At 36.1% G+C, this 23,465-nt stretch overlaps 1 protein-coding gene across 10 annotated transcripts in view; it reads left to right on the top strand.

Annotated features, from left to right (window-relative positions):
- Window positions 1–23,465, top strand: part of tns1b (tensin 1b) — a 370,155-nt gene that overhangs the window by 281,884 nt on the left and 64,806 nt on the right. For 8 of the 10 annotated variants that reach the window (XM_051710896.1, XM_051710894.1, XM_051710892.1 and 5 more), the window contains 10 exons: window positions 1,797–1,847; window positions 1,945–2,067; window positions 3,960–4,024; window positions 5,209–5,292; window positions 9,672–9,784; window positions 11,283–11,343; window positions 12,834–12,909; window positions 16,548–16,677; window positions 16,758–16,823; window positions 16,923–17,054. In XM_051710896.1, the coding sequence (XP_051566856.1) occupies window positions 1,797–1,847; window positions 1,945–2,067; window positions 3,960–4,024; window positions 5,209–5,292; window positions 9,672–9,784; window positions 11,283–11,343; window positions 12,834–12,909; window positions 16,548–16,677; window positions 16,758–16,823; window positions 16,923–17,054 (901 nt within the window). The remainder of the gene's footprint in view (window positions 1–1,796; window positions 1,848–1,944; window positions 2,068–3,959; window positions 4,025–5,208; window positions 5,293–9,671; window positions 9,785–11,282; window positions 11,344–12,833; window positions 12,910–16,547; window positions 16,678–16,757; window positions 16,824–16,922; window positions 17,055–23,465) is intronic. The other 2 variants (XM_051710901.1, XM_051710893.1) reach the window with 1 other exon arrangement.

The following is a 23,465-nucleotide window of genomic DNA, read 5'->3' as shown; positions in this document are numbered from 1 at the left end:
TGAGACAGGGAAACAAATAGAATAATATTAGCATAGATGCCATTCAGTTTATTGCAGAGTTATAGATTATGAGAAATGTTTCTGAGAAATGTTTCTGGTTCCGGCAGACCTAACTAAAGCAGCCTAATTGTGAGTTGATGGATAAATTAGGTGTATGCCTGGCTAAATAGATGAGTCTTTAGTATAGACTTAAACTGAGTGAGTGTGTCTGCATCCCGAACAGTGTCAGGGAGACTATTCCATAGTTTAGGAGTCAAACAGGAAAAGGATCTACCTCCTTTTGTGGATTTTGATATTCTCAGAACTGTTAACAGGCCAGAATTTTGTGATCGTAATGAACGTGATAGAGTATAGAGTGGTAGAAGGTCACTTAAGTACCGTGGAGCTAGACCATTCAAAGCTTTGTACATAGTTAACAGAATATTTAAAATGAAATTCAAAATTTAACAGGTAGCCAATGTAACGACGGTAAAATGGGGCTAATATGATCATATTTCTTGGTTCTAGTCAGCACTCTGGCTGCTGCATTTTGAACCAATTGAGGTTTATTTATAGAACTTGCAGTACATCCTCCCAGTAATGCATTACAATAATCTAGTCTTGAGGTCATGAACGCATTAATTAGTTTGTCAGCATCAGCAACAGAGAGCATGTGTCGTAACTTAGCAATGTTTCTGAGGTGGAAGAATGCTGTTTTACAAACAATGGAAAGGATAGATTGGTATCAAATATAACACTTTAAGTTCTTTGCTGTGACGATGTAACAGTATATCCATCGAGAGTCAAATTGTATTTTAGCTGCTTATTTTTTTAGAGGTTTTTGATCCAATAATTAGTACCTCTGTTTTGTCAGAAATGAGCAGAAGGAAATTTCTGGCCATCCAATCATTGATTTCATTGATACACTCTGCTAATTTAAAGAATTGTGAAATTTCGTCAGGTTTAGAAGAAATATAATGTTGGGTATCGTCGGCATAACAGTGGAAACTTTTTCCACGATTCTTGATAATATCTCCCTAGGGAAGCATATATAAGGCCCTAAAACTGATCCCTGTGGCACTCTTTTTTGAGGTTTTTGGTCCAATAATTAGTACCTCTGTTTTGTCAGAAATGAGCAGAAGGAAATTTTTGGCCATCCAATCTTTGATTTTTTTGTCTGTTGCGCTACCTGGCAGCCTGTTGGACTCATTAATATTAATCACATTGTCTGGTTTGCCCGAACTGATTTGCTGAATCAAAATGCAGAAAGTGACATGTGAGCGCTAGCTAGTGAGATTCCTGCTTTTGCATTAGTTCCGCCCACTGCCGAAGCAACCAGCGGGCAGAGGCAACTGCTTGGTCTTAAAGGCTTTGTTTAATGTGAATGGCTTCTTCTTCTTCTTTTTTTTTTCTTCTTTTTTTTTTACCTTGCACTAAGATTAAGCAAAATAAACATCTTAAAATGTCATTATAATTTCTCTAAAAGTGTGTGTGTGTGTGTGTGTGTGTGTGTGTTTAAAAGTGAGAGGTGAGAGGGACATGTTCCCCAGTTATAATGGTTGCTACGCCCCTGCTAATATTATAAGTGAACTTCAAGGAGCATATTAAAATAAAAAAGGCATGTCGTGACCCCTTTAAAAAAAAGGAGTGAAAGCTGTCTAAAAATATGGCGAATGGCAACATTTGATAAGGTAGGACTGGTCAGTAACATTTTAAGGCTTAAGACTTTTATTAGCAGTAGTAGTCTGATTATTACAGATTGACAAAAAAATAAAAAACAAAAATAAATAAAAATGAAATACATTTTTTTTTTGCAGCTCTTTAACCTCAGTGAAAAGCGATATGATATCTCCAAGCTGAATCCCAAAGTAAGTAGCATTTAATCTTTGACTTATACATGATCTATTATAGAGAGAGTTTTGTTCCATTGGTCTTACTCTTGCTCTTTGTTTTTGTGTACATGAGGTTCTGGATTTTGGCTGGCCAGACCATCACGCTCCAGCCCTGGATAAGATCTGCAGTATCTGCAAAGCCATGGACACATGGATGAGTGCTGACAGTCACAATGTGGTAGTCCTGCACAATAAGGTAGTGTTTTGGTTGACCTCGTTTACTTTGTTTGTTTGTGTGATGTGAAGGAAATTGAATGGAAGCCATATTTTCTTAAGTAACTATAACAACAAACACTAGCACCCTGCTGAAAACAAACAGCTTAAACCAGACAAGAGTGGTTTGCTGGTCTGAGCTGGTTTTGTAAGGTCCATGAGCCTAGCCAAGCTGGTGGTCTGCTAGTTTAGTTGTTTGTCTTTGCTGTTTTTTAATAGTTTTTTAAAAACATTCTATGCATGAGCTAGTCGGATGTCTTTGCGTCACTGGAGCTCCATTAGATGCATGTCAAGTTAAAAAGAGCCTCAACTGTTAAAAAACGCTCGATTGTGGTGTTGCATCTAAACAGCATCTAAAGAAAATCATGCCAGACCATCCTGACCTGTGAAAACCAGCTTGGTGGCTAGCCAACACCAGCAAACAATTTAGGCTGGATTAAACGGTAACACTTTACAATAAGGTTCCATTTGTTACCATTAGTTAACAACATTAGTTAACATGAACAAACAATGAACAATACTTTTACAACATTTATTAATCTTAGTTCATGTTAATTTGAACACATACTAATGCATTTTTAAAATCAAAAGTTGTATATGTTAACATTAGTTAATGCACGATGAACTAACTTTAATAGTGAACAATTGTATATTTATTAACTAACATGAACAATGTGTTTTTTTATTAATATTTGTTAATTGTTTGTTCATGATACCTAATGCATTAACTAATGTTAACAAATGGAGCCTTATTGTAAAGTGTTACTGATTAAGATAATTTGTTTAGCATGGCACATGTAGGCTCTGTTCCAAAACCTAGTGAGCTGCCTAGATAGGCAGCATATTAAGGTATCATAAGGACGTGCAACGTTGTAGTTGTAACTATGTAGAACGTTCCATATAGCTTACTTGATGGTAAATATGCTGCATTAAAAAACAGCAGCCTATAGAGGCAACAAACAACAAAACGGCTTTCTAGGATTTGGAACAGAGCTATAGTCTGATTTGAGAAATTTTGTTCAAACATTCTTTCAAATACATTATTACTGTAAATAATATGCATACTTCTTGGTCAGTAGATGGCGTTCACAGACTGTTCTTAATAAACAGAGACAGCATGAGTCCATACATGTTGGCACAAGACAGTCAATTTCTGGGTCTTGTAGTGTTTTTTACATAAGAAAACATTACTTATTTCACTTGTACAATTAGTACTTTCCCTTGTTTTGAAAACCTCTGTCTGACCCAGTCTTGAGGTTCAGACAAAGTTGTTTTCTTCAACAAATCATTTGAATTGACCCTTTCACCACCCTCTGACCTGGTCAAGTCCCATTGCTGGTTACCACTTATAAACATAAGAATGATGAACAGCCGTTTTGAAGTTAGATTGTATAATGTGTCTCGCTGTTTTTCAGGATAGCAGTATCATTAAGTGCTTTGCTAATGAAAGGAATTCTATTCACACATAAATGTCAGACAAATAGCCTCTTGTGGACTTTGTGGGTTAACTTCTAAACCCACAGTTTACAGTAAATCAAACCACAAATGTGAACTATGTTGTTTTTAGTTCCTTGCTACATCAAACGGTTTAGGGGAGTTCTGTTTTACAGTACCTTTTGTGCCTTTGTTCAATTTTCTTTTTAAATTGAATTTGTGATATATTATCGTATATATTACTGTAATTTTATCAAGCAGGATGGTATGTTTTAGTATAAGACAAAATGAAGAATACCACAAAACATAAAATCATAAATTTGAAAAATATCGATTTTATATATAATAGGGACATGAAAATGTACCGCATAGTACTTCATGGATATGTGCCTCTTGATGGCATTATCTGATAATCTGCTGTCTCTGCCTCTCTCCGTGCAGGGAAACCGAGGGCGAACAGGGGTGGTTGTGGCCGCGTACATGCACTACAGCAACATATCAGCGAGGTAAGACCATTAGCCAGCCGACTTTGTGTGTTTATTGAATTAAGGATGAGCACTCATTAGGGAAAAACCCTAATCCCACATCACAAGATTGGATAAACATTAGGTAGCACATGAGCAGAGGTGGGCCGAGAAAAACAACGGCCAAATCACATCATATTACAAAAGGGGGATTTGTCTTAAGACTCAAATTAAGTGCTGATCAGAGTCATCCCTGATGCAAAAACTGTATTCAGGCTATTTTATTTTTTTGGTCGCCTGGAAGCTTCCAGTGTATTATAGGGTGAACAGTATGTACTGTTCAAGATTAGATTTTAAAAAATCAGTATTTGTTTTACTTTATCTCAAGACTCACCTGTATGACATTCTCTTTTATGTGGAACACAAAAGGAGTTGTTTAAACAGAATTTTCTTAAGAAAAAGTCACTTTTCACTGGTAATCTCCTGCGCTGCAGCTCTTAAATCTCATTCACGTTTGCACGTATTCAAATATGGCACATCAAAACGTGTCACACCTGGTTTGAGGCCAATGATGCCAGTTGGTTACAAGATTGGAAAACCAATCACTGCTCACCAAATTTAAGAATAATATTTGAGAGCTGCAGAAGAGGGGTAGATTTTCAGTAAATAACAAATTAGTTTGGTCTGTTCCTCATACGAGGCTATTGTATGGCTTCAGAAAATTGTAAGGGGCCATTCAGGCCGAATGTGTTCTAAAAAACACTGCACTCCTGCATGAGATGCTGTATAAAAACAGCGAGATTCGGCACAATGGTCAAAGACGTTCAGCTAGTGCATGTTTACATAGAAAAAAACAAACAAACACTGAATAAGAGAATGGGTGGATGCAAAAACATGTTCGGTGTGAATGGCCACTGATAGTGCACATCATATGAACTACTGTTATGGTGTTTTTTTGTCATTTTTGGAGCTGGACAAAACCTGGTCACAATTCATTTTCATTCTATGGAAAAGTGGAGCATCCTTGCTAAACATTCTGCTAAACATCTGCATTTATGTTCCACCAAAAAAAAAGAAAATCATTAATGACAGAATTCCTTTTTTGGGTGAATTATTACAGAGAATGCATTCTGATGTGATAGCCTGAAATTTAGGAAAAATGTATCCCAACATCTGGAATAATACACATTTCTTTGCCAGTAAATAATATTTCATTTGGTATGCAGTGCGGATCAGGCTCTGGACAGGTTTGCCATGAAGAGGTTTTATGAAGATAAAGTGCTTCCTGTGGGTCAACCCTCCCAGAGAAGGTCAGTTGAGCTCTGTTTCCTGTCTGAACACTGCTGACCTCTTATCTTCTTGTTTTATGACTACTGCCATAGTTTATATTTATCGTCTTTATACCCTCAAGATATCAGTGACCCAAACGTACAAACGATGCTTGTGTTTTTGCTAGTTTAATGGTGCAGTGTGTTATTTCTATGAACAGAACTGCAAAAACATGTTGCTGTAACAAGTTGCCTAGTTGCCATAGAAACCCTTGCGCCAAGTCAAATGAACCCACCCGCATGTCTCTACGAAATGTTGTGTTATAATACACCACTATATAATAGTGCAGTCAAAGCATCTACAATGCTAACCAGCCAAACTTTGACCCCCTGGTTCAAACAAATGGTCAGTTTCTCAAAAATGGCAAAGAAAAAAGAAAAAAAAAACTGAAGAATTAATTACAAGGGCATTTTTTTTTTTTTTTTGCCTCTGCATTTGGAATTTAGTGGGATTTTTTTTTTTCTCTCCATTTCGATGGCATTTTTGCCCCAAGCCCCACTGACCCTTGTCATGACTCCTGTCCCAAACTCATGACAGTGATTGAGCCAATGCTGTTATGTTGGTCTTCTCAAAAAAGATATTGCAATTCTTTTTGGTGCTACTAGTGGTGCAGAAGTTGCACACTTAACCTTGAAATTGAGGTCTTTCTTTGTAGCAAACCTTCTGTACCTAATGGCAATGCATAATGTCCTTAAAAATCAAACAGCATGTTGATACTCAGCCATTTATGTTGATTGTCCCACAATATAATCTTCTGTTTTTTTTCAACACTCAAATCCTCAAAATCGCATACCAACAGTGGATTTCAAGACAAGGATAGTTTATTAAGAATGCATGTCCTAATATACTGTTAGTTATATACTGTAAGTATGTGAATACTGGGAATATGCTCTGGAGAGACACTGAAATGCCATGTTCTTGGCCCATGTGCTGTTATTCAGAACTAGAATTAGACAGAGTGATTGCCCAACTGTCTGTAGTTGTTACAAGTGGCATGTGTAATAGTCTAGTTAAACCAGTGTCCTATTGCGGTCCAGATGCACACAGACTCGGTCACAGTTTTCATGTCTTTGTATTGTCCATTTTGTGGTTGAGAAATTACATTTCACTCCACTGTATTACCTGTATATGGCTGGAATGACAATGAACTTTACTAGTTTATACAGTATTAGTGTTCTGTACAGTGGGGTCCAAAATCTGAGATGACATTGAAAGTCTGGATTTTATTGTATTAATTTTTTAATTTAAACAAAGTTTTAGTTTTTGTACAAAATCTTTTGGAGTCCATGCCACCTTGCCACCATTAATGCAAAAGGGCCAAATAAGTGTTAATCTAATAATTTGCCTTATTTGCCTAAAACAAAACAAAAAATACAAGGTTGAAGCATTTTCACTAGTGGTCTCAGCAGGATCAGAAATAAACTTTTTTTTTTTATTATGGGGCAATTTTGGCCCTCCAGATTTGTGTTCAGGGGCATTTATTTATTTTATTTTTTTTTAAATCTCTTTGAGGGCATTTAAAAAATAAAAATAAAATCTCTGTGTCTGCATTTTATGTAAAATACTTAAATATAAAAATAAATATGTAAATTAATATAAATTCTAAATTAATTAAATCAGGTTGATACTTACACATTTAAATCAGCATCAAGTCATATTTTGTGATAATATGTAGACTATTAGGCTTTGATAAATTATTAGAAAAAATCAGTGAGATCAGTGTTTCCCTTATATGCATTCAACAGCGGTGCACCGCTGCTGCTAAATTATGTTATAATTATAAATTGTGTTAAAATTAAGTAATATTCTTTACGCAACGTAATGCTTGCCAGCCCTAGTCAGCTGTGCGCTTTTTACACTGCATGCATTTTAGGGGTGTAACGGTTCAAATTTCTCACGGTTCGGTTTGTATCACAGTTTTAGGGTCACGGTTTCGGTATGGTTCGGTATTTGTTATGCTCAGAAAAAATAAAATATTACTGTCAAATCCAAAATAAAAATATTCTATTTGGTAACAAACACTTAAAGAGATTTGCCCTCACTACAAATCACCATGGTTTTACTACAGTAACCATATTTTAATCATGGTATTTGTAGTAAAATCATAGTAACCACAAAATTAACATGGTTACTGTCATGGTTACAATACTATAGTAAAACCATGGTTACTATATGGCTACTACAGTATTACTGAATAAAACCATGGTTAATTTTCGTTAGTATCCTTAACAAAAAAAAAAAAACAAAAAAAAATCTCTAATTACTAACACAACATTTAACTTAATACCTGCATTTATGCTAAATGCATCAACATAAAGTGCATTTCATACTCAACTCAACTCAACATATATTCAACATTCAGAACCTGTACATCACTATAGAAGGAAAAACCTTGCTGTTAAAATAGATGCTAGAAGGGATGTCGTAACGCAACACAAATGTTTTAATCACAAGTGGAAATCCCACATCTTCATCAACGGACTAGGGCAACATAACTTTGGCAATGAACACTGTATGTGCTTAAGTTATTGTTATATGTCTGTCCGAACTAGCACTGAGTTCTTTAAATATGGAAGAGAGTATGTCTGTGTGCAGTTTCGGGCTCACCTGTGTCTCTGTGTGCGCCGTGCGCTATCTATCCTCAGGTGATATCGGCGTAAATAAATAATCAAACGTTGATGTATTACCATTATACGGCACTTGTGTCAAACAATGTCTGCAAACAGTGCCTGTTTTGTAAAGGTTTTATGACCATCGCTGTTGTGATTGACTGCAAAAAGAAAAAGTTCCCAGACAGGAGACTTGAATGACGCAGCGGCTTCTCTATCTTGCGTCTTGCCATTTTCAACTTCACACTAATGCATGCAGAACTGTGTTGTCTTCAACCGATTTAACATACTTACAGTTAATAGGACAGCTTCTCTCCGTAGAAAGCTGACCCACATGCAACAGGCAGAGCGTGTCTACAGAGCAATACAGGTGCATTAGCAGAGGTTATAACTGCACATGTCTATTTGGCGCTTTATTTTCTTTGCCAAATTGTTTGATCCAGATGCATCATTAAACTTGAGATGAACCGCAGTACAAATGCTTACCGACCTGTGGGTGGCAAACCATACAGTTTGGTTTTTTACCTAGAACCATTACACTCCTTGTGCATTTGAATATGGCTGGTATGAAACATAAGAGACCCTACCTCACACAAATACACGCAAGAACTCACAGTGACATCACCGTATAGCAGTCTAACGGGAGTGTGTCTGCAACTGAGAATCAGGATAACCGCAGGACTTGGAATTCAGCGTGGGATTGCGGCCATTGCGCACAAATTTAATAATTTGCTTATGTTCCATGTTCATAATGCGGGGAATTCCCGCACACCTTTACTCACTTTATCATATAGCTGAGCATTGGTAAACCAATCCAAACAGATGAACATATCAAATAAATAATGTTGTGTTTGTATCAAAATGTATTTCCAGAATCTGCACGATAAAATCAGCTCTTCCGCATCCCTCTTTCTCTCCCTCTCTCATGCAGTAGCGCATTGAGCGCTTGTTGAGGTTAGTGTAAGCGCGTTCAAGCGAGCGTGAGGAAGTCGCATATTACTGAACTTAAGATTGGACATGCGAATGCAGTTGCAACGCGTCTCTGTAAGTGAACGATGCTATAAATCTGTCGCTCCTGTTTATAATCAAGAAAGCAAAGCTGTCAACGTTGCAAGTGCGGGATGTCACAGCGATCTAGTTTTGACGCCTGTATACCGTGGCGCTCCCTCACAAAGTCATAAAATAGCACATTTGACGAGAAAGGCAGAAACAGCAAAAATGTTTTGTGTCCAATGCTGGTTGAAGAGAATCTACTGCAGGGTGAAGAGAAACAATTAAACACCTGTTATTCTCTCATCTCCATCTCTCTAGAGCTCCATCTGACATATACAGGTATTTTCTCTGCCATGTGAATCAGTTAATTTTTATAAGTTTGTAAAAATATTTTTGTCACTTGCAGTGGCATTTTCGCCACCAAGCCCCCATTAATTTATTAACCTGAGTCTCAGACTTTTGAACTCCACTGTTAGGGATGGGAACTGTAAGGAATTTAATGATTTCAAGTTCATGGAGAAAATGCTTTTTCCTGTTTATAAAACCTAAACTTCTGTAATAAGGGTTTTGCAAAACAGTCCTCAAGTGGAGATAGACCCATCTCATGACCTTAAATGGCCTTCAAGTCAGTGCTTACACTTTTAGATAGTGTGTTATGTAATATACACTCATGCAAATATCTCCATTGCTTGAAAAAAATAAACTAAATTTGTTTTGTAAAAAATAAATAAAGAAACTAATCTTTTATTTTGCTTCAGGTATGTACAGTACTTCAGTGGTCTGCTGTCCGGCCACATCAAAATCAACAACAAGCCCCTGTTTCTGCACCATGTCATTATGCATGGGATCCCCAACTTTGAGTCCAAAGGAGGTGAGCTAAAATACAGTATGTTTTTATTATATTTTATAGTATGTTTTTTTACAGTATTTTTCAGGTGCTGCCTGGAGGTGTTGAAGGCAGGTTTCAGTGGCCCGTCTTAATCATGTAGCAGTGGTGAGACCCCCTGCTGCTTTTCAGTCTAGAAGACTGACAACATACTCCTCTATAAATCATGATGGCTTGAGCTTAGTACACTTTCAAAAATACCCAGAGAGACAGAGACCCCGTTCACACGTTATTAACATCCATCTCTGAAAAATCTGATCACAAGTGGCCAGAGCTAAATACAGGTGTAAAGGGGTCCAAAATGTATTGTGATCTGATCACTCAAACAACATTTGGAGGTAGTCAGATGCCCCTTTTACACCTGGTATTAAGATGCGTTTTGGGTGATCCGTTTGAAGCGGTACAACGCTAAAGGCAGATTTAAACGGTGTCCAAAAAGGTTTTAGATTTGTCCACTTCAACCACACTGGAATATGGTTGAACACGCATGTGACCACATTGGGATCGTAGTGTAAATGCTCATCTATTCGAATGTGATTGAACAGCAGCGAAGCACTGTCTACTCGACTGTCAATCAACCACTGCGCTAAAACAAGACTTTTAAATTTGCCAGTTTAGTGCGGTTTTAAAAGGAAAAACTGTCCGATTGGAAATTTTTGGGAAAAGTGAATGCATATACCTGCATAAGAACTTCACTGAATTTCTTCAATGTGCCTTATATCAACATGCAGTGACACAGATGAGAAGCATGCACATCTGAATTTTATTTATTACAGGTAATGAGAATTCTGCCTGAAATGTCACATTTATTTTTAGATTTACTGTTAGTATAATTGGGAGAAACCATGTGAGTAATACACTGATGTAATGATTGATGTATGTCATTGGCAAACATAAGTGGCCAAAGGAGAGTCGTTACAACCAGGTGAAAATGGTGATGTGTCTCGCCGGTCTACTTGTGATTGGATTGCTCAAAACGCATCTTAATACCAGGTGTAAACAAGGCCAGAAGCACATGTGTCCATATCAAATTTGTGGTGTAAAAATATTGTGTGACAGGCAACAATGGATGACCGCATACTCAAGTCAGCCATTGTGCTAAAACAAGAGTTTTAAACTTTACAGGTTATGTGTGGCTTTTAAATCATACTTTTTGGATAAAACATCTGCTAAATGAATAAATGTAGATCATTTGAAGCATGCACATCAGAATTTTATTTATTACAACTGCTTGACTGAAATAATAATGAATACAAAACATGGAAGTATATGTGGAACAGTGTGCCAACTTCTTGTGCTTTATTAACATGCTTTAAGGATTTTAATACCAGGTATAAGCAGAACCATATAGATTTTATCTGCTCCAAGACAAAGACAGCCATGTATGCATATAGACCAGCCCTTCTTTAAAGTTCTGTTTCCACTTGTAGAACTTCAGTAAAGCCTTGTTTTTGTTCTCCACCTCTATCACACAATATCTCAGGTTGCCGCCCTTTCCTGAAGATCTACCAGGCCATGCAGCCCGTCTACACATCTGGAATCTAGTATGAATCAGTCCCATTTTTTTTTTTCTCATTGTATTGCTCACACTACCCTGGTATGTAGCCCAACCTCCAAAGCATCCAATCACAGGCAGCCATCTGCAATATTGCCCCTCCCACTTTTCTGTGAGGGCTTAAAAAAATATTCATTCTGAGGGGCTAACATGTGCTTCTCCTATACATCACTGAACTTTCTAACTTCCTCCATGCTGTCAGAGTCTAGTTCTGTTATTATTAGTAGAGATGGGAATATTAAAGGAATATTTCATCCCAAAATACTGAATGTTATCGGAAAGTTATAGTTAACCGAACCAAAGTGTCATAAAAATAATTTTGGTTCCAATATGATTATTTATTTACTTTTTGGCACCCAGAACGTCAGACCAAATGCGTTCTTGTGGTAAAATAAATAAATAAATAAATAAAAATAGACACAACGCACACATATATCAGAACCAGCCTGGTCTCATAGTGAAACATGACTCTATATGCATTTTTGCAAAACTTGTTTTACATGTCTCCAGGTACAATTCCCTGCAGTTTACAGGTGAAATGAATACTAGAGGTGCTACAACAATAGTGTTGACTTTGACTTTAATGGCTGATTATGACTTTATAAATACTTCTTTTTCTTTCTAGTACTCAGACCTTGCTGTTTTATGATACTGACACACTTTAACTCTAATTCATCTTTTGAAAAACGATACATTTTAATGCTTGTATTACAGACCCACCAAAATATATACGCTTAACTTGAACGTCTCATTTGTATTTTAAAACATTATTGGTTATGTTCAGGCAAATTTTTAGGTTAGGGAGGTACTGTATGCTTTAAAAACATCCATCTAAAATTCACCTTAAAACCTCGTCTGAATATGACACCATTTTACTCACTTTTGGCACCCCCAGCTGGACATTTAACCGGAAAACTGCAGCCAAACGTGTTATAATCACATAAATTGAATTGCAAAAATGGTGTCACATCACGTAAATTTCATGAGATCAGGCTGAACAGAATGCAGGTGTCTCGAGATGCGCTTTTAAATGTTGATTTTTCTTTTTTTATCTGACATGGCATCTAAAAACGAAAAACTGAAAAAAAAGAAAAAGAAAAAACAGTAAGACATGCTGTCCTTCAAAGACGTCCATTTAGCACGTTTACATAGTAAAATAATTGAAAAATAGTGCAGACACATGTACAAATGCATTCAATGTGAACGGCTGTAAGTCTGTACATGTATTCATATGCTCAACCATGTAAATTAAAAACTTGCCAGCCTGCAATTAAGGGAATTCTTTAAAAGTCTAAGAGATTCTGAATTTTATGTAACTTCAGGCCACACACATACAGTATACAGAGAAAAAAAATAAAAATACATGCTTAAAGGCAAGAAACCATGCATTGACCACTTATATGTAATAAATGTATCATTTTGATTGTTAAATGTGGTTTGGTTGTGTTTAACAGTTGTGTTTCTGTCTGGTTTTGACAGTAATGTCCAGGGAGACAGTCAAACCAGTATCTGCATCACCATTGAACCTGGACTGCTGCTTAAGGGAGACATACTGGTAAGAACATGTCCGGGTCATATTTAACCCCAAAATCAATATACTGTATACATGCATATATATATATATATGGCATTTTATTTTATGGCAATGAATTACCCTCACCCATATCTTATTACTGATATGCAAAATTACTTCTTACTGATTATTAAAAATGTGTTATTATTGTAATGCGTAAATCTTTGGTTTAATTAGTTCAATCATATTTAAGCATCATTGTAGTAGTTGTTGTACTTACCGTAATTTTATTAAAATCATATTATGGTAATTTTTACATTAAAAAAATACATATTACATTAATGAGAATGTAATGGGAAAAACCCATTGAGAAAAAAGAAAACAACAAAAATGTAATCTCAAAAGTTAAATGTCCAGATGCATTACAGTAATGAGGATTTGGTGGGAAAAAACAATTGCTTAATTTTTATAAATATAATGTCACAATACACACAATTTTATTGGTTCTAAAATATGCAGCATTTTTTTTTTTTTTTCATGAAAAAAAATAGTATTATTTTTTGTTCACTTAGATTTTTTTTTACGGTTGAATTATGACTATAGAAACTGCAGGAAAGTGTGCTTTGCACAAGTCCTTACTCCATTTATGTGCATTTCTCAGAACTACATGCCCAAAGCAATACATTAGGATGTCAAAATGCATCCATCAGAGTCCATTTACATTCCTGATAAAAGGCATTTCTCTCAGAGATTGCAAGCATAGATTTATTTGCATTTAACCCCAAAAAGCCTTTTGGTAGAGGAAGCCAAAAAGAGCTGAGTGCTTTATCGTATGCACTAATGCTTGTAGAGCTGATGGGCTCGTTTTAAGAAGTCCTTAGCAAGCAAAATCAATCAAAGTGGATCTATCAAGAACTCTATCCACAACATGAATAGCATTGCATTTCAGAAAAAGTGTATTATAGATCAGTATGTGGTTAGCACTAAGACTAATGAAATCTTTCCTTGAGAATGAAATGTATGTTACAGAGAATGAAAAGAGAGGGATGGAAATATTCAGCTACTGAATCAAACTAGAGACCTGGGCTGGGCAATGTAGCTGAAAATAATATTGCCTGATATTTTTCAAACTTTCGACAAAATTGTATGTACTGTATTTGCTCTGAAATGGCTTAAAAGGGTGCTTCCCTTAAAATGATCTTTTATTTTTATTTTTTTTTTCAATCAGAAGAATTACATAATTTCAAGCAAACATACAGTACATTAGCCAGTTTGACACATGAAACCAGTTAAAACTGACAAATTGCCTTTACTGGTAAAAGCATCACATTTGCTATTCACACACACAACATCTTTCTGTCTTTTATCCATTTTGCTACCATTTACACACACAAAAAAATCATAACAACAATATTGCCAGTGAAATTATTACATATTTTTTTGTAAAAATGTGTACTGCCTAGTCTTGCAGGAGACTGCTTTAAAGTTGTAAATAAATCATTCTTTGCACCATGCAGTGTAGCACACTATTAAATGGCTAAATTTAAGAAATGGTTTGTCACATTCAACATTTCAGTGTATCTTGTTAAATGTGAATTGTTGAGATGCATTTCACTGAATCAGACCCCCATTTGTGCGCCTGAGCCTCTGTCTTGCAGTTTGGGGAAACCCAAACCAAGATGTTTTGCCGAGCCCCATCTTCCTCAATTCTGTTGTGTTTTTTTTTGTTTTTTTTTCACCCTCTGAACTGAAAAGCTGTACATTTTATGTCCATCTGCTCCAAGTAGCTTAATTATAATTATTTTGGGCAACAGAAAGTGGGATACAGTTTCCTTAGTGGCCGGCGAGGACATTTTTATGTCCTGGTCTGGTTTTGGAGAGGCTCTGCAGTCTTACAAACTTTCACTATACTGACATCTCTGGCACTACTACATCATGGTAAGCCAAGGTGACAAGGATCCAGAACCTCTCAAAATATCTATTCCAAGCCCACAAATAGAACTTTCTGGGCAGAATGTGTGTGTTCGCTCAAGTTCCAAATTTGGGTGATTTGCCATGCTTGTAGAGGAATGTTTCAGGTTCAATAGATGTTAAGCTCTGTTGACAGCATTTTTGGTCAAATGTTGATTACAGCACAAAATAATTTCAACAGTTGTTGTTGTTTTCTTTTTTCATTTTTATTTTATTTTTTTTAAATCAGAAATCATATTCACAGTAAGGTGATAAAATGGAAAAACACAGGGCCAGGCAATAAACATTAAAATACACACTGTTTCAAAAGTATAGCCACTGGACTTAAAGGGATAGTTCACCCAAAATTGAAAATTATCTCATCATTTACTCACCCTCATGCCATCCCAGATGTGTATGAATTTCTTTCTTCAGCAGAACACCAATGAAGCTTTTTAGAAAAAATGTCTCAGCTCTGTTTGGTCCATACAATGCAAGTGAATGGTAATCAGCACTTTCAAGCTCCAAAAATCACATAAAGACATTATAAAAGCAATCCATGTGTTTAAATCCATATCTTCAGAAACAAAATAATAGGCGTGGGTGAGAAACAGAATCTTTCAAATTTGAAAGTGAAATTACTGTAAATAAGCACCACGTGTGAATTTCAGAAGTAAAAGTGAAAGTGGAGATTCAGAGTAAAAAAGGACTTACTGTATATTTTGATCTGTTTCTCACCCACACCTATTGTATCGCTTCTGAAAATATAGATTTTACCACTGGAGTCTTATGGATTACTTTTATGGTTCCTTTATTTGATTTTTGGAGCAAGAAAGTCACATCTGGGATGGCATGAGGTTGAGTAAATGATGAGAGAATTTTATACAATATACAAGTTGGCATTAGACTCATGATAGAATCGCTTAAAGTTGTAGCCTTTTTTTAATCTTCAATACCCTGACCACGCAATGGTAGTAAGCCTATACATTTTTCTAAGATACGCTGAAGGGGCCTTTCAGGCCGAACACGTTCTTGCGTTAAAAAAAAGATGGCCCTTAAGGATACCAGAAAGGGACTGTTTACATGGAGCAAATTCTACTCAGATAAATTGCATCTGTAACACACAACCAGCAGTTCATCCACCCAGAACAGTTGACCCTTCTCAAAAATTTCGACTTTACGGTTCAAATACTAAATGAGTTTTTACTGGATGATTGATATTTTTTTTAATAAATAACAAAAATGAACAAAAATAGCAGCTTCGCATTTCTGCTTTGAAACTCTCTGGAACACTGGCCCTGTTTACTTCCAATGGACGTGCCTTACTGTAACTTGATGTTTCTAAAAATGTAAATGAGGGAAGTTGAAATTGTTTTCTGTTGGCAGATATTTGCCAAATTATGTCAATAGAACTTGCATTGAAGCCAAAACATGTATTTAAGGTGCCACAACGCTATAATGGTAGTGTTGCTACATGTAGCAAGATCTTCATTAAACTGCAGCACATCGTTTTCCAAAAATACAAAGCTGAATATCCCTTCAGTACCTGTAAATCCCTAAAAATTAACATTTGTTTGTGCTAGACATAATTAAGTCACAATCTGAGCCACAATCCAATCGGAAGTGTTGCTCATAGACTGGATAATAATCTTTCTATGTTGGTGTAATAATATTTTCTGTGCGCTTCTTGTTGCTATAATGTGATGTGTGGTTTCTGTTGTTCTCCACAGCTCAAGTGTTATCACAAACGGTTCCGGAACCCGTCCCGTGATGTCATATTCCGAGTCCAGTTTCACACCTGTGCTGTTCATGACCTGGGCATTGTCTTCGGCAAAGATGAGCTCGATGAAACCTTTAAAGGTATGCTGGATTTGTTGTTCTCAGCTTGACTGAGACCAAAGCTTTAAAATGTTATTTATTTATTTCTATTTTTAACACAGATGACAGATTTCCTGAATATGGGAAGGTGGAATTTGTCTTTTCTTTTGGCCCAGAAAAAATCCAGGGTAAGTTTTCACCTATTAAGTGCATCACAGAAATACCATAAATAGTTGTAGCTCAAACAGAACCATAAACTGGGCCCAGAAGCCCCTGATTATCTGTAGATGTATCTGTCATAGGAATGGACCACCTTGAAAATGGACCCAGCGTTTCTGTGGACTACAACACCCAGGACCCTCTGATTCGCTGGGATTCGTACGAGACCTTCAACCAGCGTTGTGAAGACTCCATGGAAGGTGAGTACAGCTGTGATCACATTAATATGAACCCAATAATGTGCCAAGTTGCTGCATTACTTGACAACTCTAAATGGCTTACAATTTGGCCAATTAACTATATTCATTTGCAGAACAATTGTTTATTTTGATTATTAATATGCAACTATTTATTTAAAATGGGTGATTTTTATCATAACACTGTTGCCGTCATTTTATAAAAGCAATAAGCCACTCAAGGCAGAGTGCTACAGTGATTTTACTACAGTTAAGGTGGTTTTAGGCACTCTGTTGTGAGTGATGTACATGTGAACACACTTTAAACGTGGTAAAATCCTTGTAAAACTCAGACTCTCGTGGCTAATCCAACCACAATTCACTCCAAGTCTGAGCTTGGGTCATCCATCATTTCGACGGCGGTGCAGTCGGGTGTTGATGAAGATCAAGGGTTTTCAAGGGTTAATTTTTAGGAGCTGTAGTCAGCTTAGCACAGATTTAAATTTGACTTTGTGCTCCATCAATCTATTTGAGATGAGGAGCTATAAAGTATACCAACCTCTTGACCAGTGCCTGCTTTAAATAAGGCAAGCCGAAATAGAGCTCTTGATCTCTTTGCTGCCTCTATTAAGAGGGGTGAAAACTAATCCACCTCTCTGGTCAAGAGGCTAGAAACCCTAAAACCCCTCTAACTGCACCTGTTTGTGTTTAATGCCCTTGTTTGTGATGGGGAAGATGTCACATGCTACATAATATGCTTGTCTTAAGTCAGAGGGGGTGAATGGAAGGGGTACATTTGCACATAAATTTAGATGGCAGTCAAATATCTCCACTGAGCGACAGGGGGAAGCACACAGACTCTAGAGAGATGAAAAGCAGCAGGACAGTAGGCCTTTGTATTGGAGCTCATGATTTCTATATTGTATTTTCACAGGGAAAGCTTTTCAGTGAATCATTGAAACTACGTCATAATTAACACCGTCCTTCCTTCCCCTTACTCTTTGCTTAATAAATGTAGCAAGTAATGTTTCTAATGAATTCTTAAGTCTTACAAAACAACACGATCACACAGGAACTTGACATGTTGCTTCCTTGACACCATTCAGCAGGGGGCAGTAAGCAAAATTACAGCTGTATTAGCAACCAGCAGCTGTACAGAGAACAAACCATACTCAGGCTTGCTTGAGACTAGCGATAGCACAAGATGGAACATGTTCTTGCATTCAAACACAGCTGGACGTAGCGCAATTCCGAATACAGGGATCTTGAGGCGTGTTTTTCTAAGTGTCAAACTATGTTTAACTTGACACAGCAACCTAATTATGCTGTTTATGACGCAACGCAACCAAAGTGAGTAGCTCCGAAAGTGTCTGTCTAACGCATGTGTCCATTAACATGTCTTTAGAAAAGCACTTTTAATAAATAATTCTCTAAATCTTAGTTGCAAAATGGATTGCTGTGGACTGTAGGTCAATGATAGACTATGTTCAATAATATGTAAATAAACAATATATTTGCATTCTAAAGCCACTTTTTGTAATGTTTTATCAATGCATTGTCTACCACAATAATATAATGCTTTTTAAAAACATGAAATATTATTTTAATAATATATATTCATTATTTTAATTAAATATTAATGATTATTTAATCATTATATTTTTAATAATTGTTAATTGTGCGGCTCTCTCATCAAATATTTAAATATGTGATTCATTGTGATTCATTTAATTAATTAAACGGCATATCATGTAATTCATTTGATAACAAATTTTAATCGATATGCAGCCCTAATTCAAATGTGTTTACCTTTTCCTGTGGCCCTACTAATCAAACTCTGCAGATTTTCACAGAATTACAACATCTGTCATTCTATCATTGTCGACCCTTGTTTGTTTGTTCGTTTATTCAATATTTTGGCTAAATTGATAATGCTTTTAGTTACCAATAAGAGTGTTTTTCCCCGAAATCAGCACAGAAAATTTGGTTTTGGCCTGGCACAGACTGATTTCTGCGGCAGAATTTTCAACCTGTTGCAGAATACATAGTGGTCAGACAAAAACTAGAGAATTATTTGTTGTTATTCACACAAAACATGCTAGAAACAATGTTTGATTATTATTATTTTGTTTTTTTATTATTATTATTATAAAATGAGCAAAATCATGTTTTGTGATTGGGTGAACTGTCCCTTTATGCATCTTAAAATGTACTTTGAAGACACAAAGACACAGTTCCCCAAAGTACTAGAGAAAGTAAACCGCTATCTTAAAACTCACTCAATCAGGACTGAGCGCCATAATTCGAGTATACGTGCCAACAAAATGAGAGTGCTGATAATAATGCTTTATCTTTTCTTGGCTGTTAGTGGCACAGTAATTGATGTTTTATCTGCTCCTACCTTGACCACAGATAGTACTTCTGTGTTTCACAGGAGCTGCTGGCAAGGTTACAGTAAAACAAGGCCAATCTTTGCTACTCCACTGATATTTGCACACTCCAAAAACTGCAGAGTGAATGCATTTCCCTGGCCTCAATGCTGGGCTGTAATCCATCACAATAGGATAACGTCCACAGTCAGAATAATTCATATTTTTTTATTAACCATTCAGTAACTGTTTTACAGGCAACATGAAATGTCATATGTAATAAATAAAAGTTCCACAATGTTATGTATTTTCAATTGAAACAATATATTCTGCACAAAATGATAGAAGATGGGACTTGAATTTATCAATGTTAAAACCTACGCCCTTGATAAAAACGAACTTTATATATATATATATATATATATATATATATATATATATATATATATATATATATATATATATATATATATGTATGTACAGTTGTGCTCAAAAGTTTGCATACCCTGGCAGAAATTGTGAAATTTTGGCATTGATTTTGAAAATAGGACTGATCATGCCAAAAAAGATGGTGTGGTTGTTTCAAGGAGCACAATACTTGTTGACCCCTCTCCAAATATAACGCTTATGGTTGTGACCATAAAGCTCTATTTTGGTCTCATCACTCCAAATTACAGTGTGCCAGAAGCTGTGAGACGTGTCAAGGTGTTGTCGGGCATATTGTAACCGGGCTTTTTTGTGGCATTGTCTTCTTTCTGGCAACTCGACCATGCAGCTTATTTTTGTTCAAGTATCGTCATATTGTGCTCCTTGAAACAACCACACCGTCTTTTTTCCAGAGCAGCCTGTATTTCTCCTGAGGTTACCTGTGGGTTTTTCTTTGTATCCCGAACAATTCTTCTGGCAGTTGTGGCTGAAATCTTTCTTGGTCTACCTGACCTTGGCTTGGTATCAAGAGATCCCTGAATTTTCCACTTCTTAATAAGTGATTGAACAGTACTGACTGGCATTTTCAAGGCTTTGGATATCTTTTTATATCCTTTTCCATCTTTATAAAGTTGCATTACCTTGTTACGCAGGTCTTTTGACAGTTCTTTTCTGCTCCCCAGGGCTCAGTATCTAGCCTGCTCAGTGCATCCACGTGAGAGCTAACAAACTCATTGACTATTTATACACAGACACTAATTGCAATTTAAAAAGCCACAGGTGTGGGAAATTAACCTTTAATTGCCATTTAAACCTGTGTGTGTCACCTTGTGTGTCTGTAACAAGGCCAAACATTCAAGGGTATGTAAACTTTTGATCAGGGCCATTTGGGTGATTTCTGTTATCATTATGATTTAAAAAGGAGCCAAACAACTATGTGATAATAGTTGGCTTCATATGATCTCTATCCTTAAATAAAGATTTTTTGCATGATCAGTCCTATTTTCAAAATCAATGCCAAAATTTCACAACTTCTGCCAGAGTATGCAAACTTTTGAGCACAACTGTATATTAAAAAATAAAAATAACCGTAATCAGTATTTTTGCTTGTTTTCTTAAAGAAATATACTAAATAAACAAGATACTCTTATTTGAGATGTAAAATTACATGATATTTTGCATGATAATTACAAGATATAAACTAAAAACAAGATTAAAAACAAGCAAATCAGTTAATCATCTTTGAGGGCGGCCCTAAATCTTGGGGTTCAGGTTTGAAAGATTCAAGGGGAGCCAGGAGTCAGAGCTGAGGCCTTGTTTACTGTGGCCTCCCCATATTTGGCCAGAGCCCTGCCCACAGCATTTTTGGGATTGTTGAGAAAGAAAAGTGTGACGACTGGGAGATGGGGGGATTGGAGAGGCACTGGCAGAGATGGTATGTGAAAAAGAGCCAACTTCTCCAGTTTGGATAAATCGTTTTGTAATCAGTCACTAGAATTCAGTGTCTGTTCTGTGTGCGCACAGATATCAGACCGGATTTTAAGTCTTACTGTTTATGTTGGACCATAAAAGAAGAAGAAGAGGTAGAAGAACTTTGTGGAAAGGAATGTTTTGATCTGAGGTAAAATTCTTCTCTGAACTTACTTTCAGTCACTTGTTGTGTCAGCCATAGGGACGGGTGGTATGACCAGTAACAGTTGATGTTATTTTTGCTGGAAGGTCAACAGAACAATGGTTTGTACATTAAATAACCATATCATAAAGCCTATTTGTGGATAATCCAATGGATATTTTACACACATAAGGTACTCCATTTCTCCATTAACTAACATCCTATGGAGTTTTTTGTTCCTTGCCACAGTCGCCTTTGGCTTGCTCACTAGGGGCCTACAGACAAATCATTTTTAAAGCATGATTTGATTTTCAATCAAGTTTTACATTTAAATGGCACAATGAGGACTTTAAGACCTTACAGACATTACATTATCATTTTTGTTACAAGCATATTTTTTCTGTAAAACTACTTTGAAACGATGTGTATTGTGAAAAGCACTATATAAATAAAAATACAAAAATAGTTGGCTTATGTCATTTGATTATTTTCTCCTTATATGTGGAACTTTACATAAATCTAAAGATACAATTATTCATAACAAATTAATTATAAGTCTGGTGTCAATAAAACAAATGCTTCACATTATGTAATACTTTAGTTTTCAAAAGAATCAAAACAGTAGAACTGTATTATAAAAACGATAGTTGTGACTAAATTCTGATTGGATGAGCCACTTTCGAGGACACTGTAATCTAGCCAATATACACGCACCTGTTAGTGTATAATTCTATGTTGAAGTGGTATGTTGCAACATTGCTTGGTAACTTGTAAACAATGCGTACGTTTACATGGGCAGTTATAATCAAACTACCATGAGTTTTTGCATTGTCTGGTTTTTGAGTTGCCTTCATCTCTCTGCCCAAGTATGCATGACACTATGCACAATCGAATAGGTGAAGAAAGCAAGTCAGCTGAGGAATTGACGTAGACATTTTCTGGTTGAACTTTTGCGTCACAGTTGCTTGTCGATGTAGTCAGCTTCAGCAAACCCACACAACAGCCACAACAACAATAACATGGACAATTTTAAAGCCACGTGCATTTCTTACATTCTGTACGCGTTGATTTTGGTGCAGATCAGGTGTACGTTATCCGTTCTGGTAATGGTGATGTCTGAAGGCAGATGATGACATAATTTGCTCCTGAATTATTTTTCTATGCGAGGTCTTTTCTGCTTCACTTTCATCCTTATAATCTCCACATAAAGCTTAATAACGTTTAGACTGAGGAGAGATGTCATGAATAAATAGACCATTAAGTAAATATACACTCAGTGAACACTTTATTAGGTATACCTGTACACCTACTTATTCATGCAATTTTCTAATCAGCCAATAGTGTGGCAGCAGTGCGATGTATAAAATCATGCAGATATGGGTCAGGAGCTTTAGTTAATGTTCACATCAACCATCAGAATGGGTAAAATGTGATCTCAGTGATCTAAACAGTCAAAATAGTCTCTTCAAAATTGGGCAGGGATGAGGACATTGGGGGCCCAGAGACAGCCAAAGTATTGGGGTCTTTTTCTACAAAAAGACCCCATACGTTTGCATGTATGTTTACACAATCACTTAGCCAGGTGTCAGATAACTAGCACAAAGATTTAGAGCTCGGTCCGGATTGAATTGTCCTGCGGTCTGAATCCGCCTATTGAGTACCCCTGATATATATATATATATATATATATATATATATATATATATATATATATATATATATATACACACACACACACAGTGTAAATGTATTGATTTGTTTCGATTCTGTTTTTTTTTTTTTTTTTTTTTTTATAGGTATATTGCAGTTACAAGGTCCATTTTGCTTACATTCTGTATAAAAACTCTCTTAGCTAATGCTGTAAATTATACAGGGAATCTAACTTGGTACATTCCGAAAATTACTAATTAAAAAAATTAACAAAAAGGGCCCAAACTATGCAGTTCAATTGATATTATCAGGATTGTTCCATTGAAGATTGCGATTAAAATGAAAATCAACAGATTTACCCAACCCTACCTGCTCTAT

The sequence above is a fragment of the Myxocyprinus asiaticus genome, chromosome 11 (assembly GCF_019703515.2).
Source record: "Myxocyprinus asiaticus isolate MX2 ecotype Aquarium Trade chromosome 11, UBuf_Myxa_2, whole genome shotgun sequence".
Lineage (NCBI taxonomy): Eukaryota > Metazoa > Chordata > Actinopteri > Cypriniformes > Catostomidae > Myxocyprinus > Myxocyprinus asiaticus.
The sequence above is the reverse complement of the archived record's forward strand: the minus strand, read 5'-3'. Positions and strand labels throughout refer to the sequence as shown.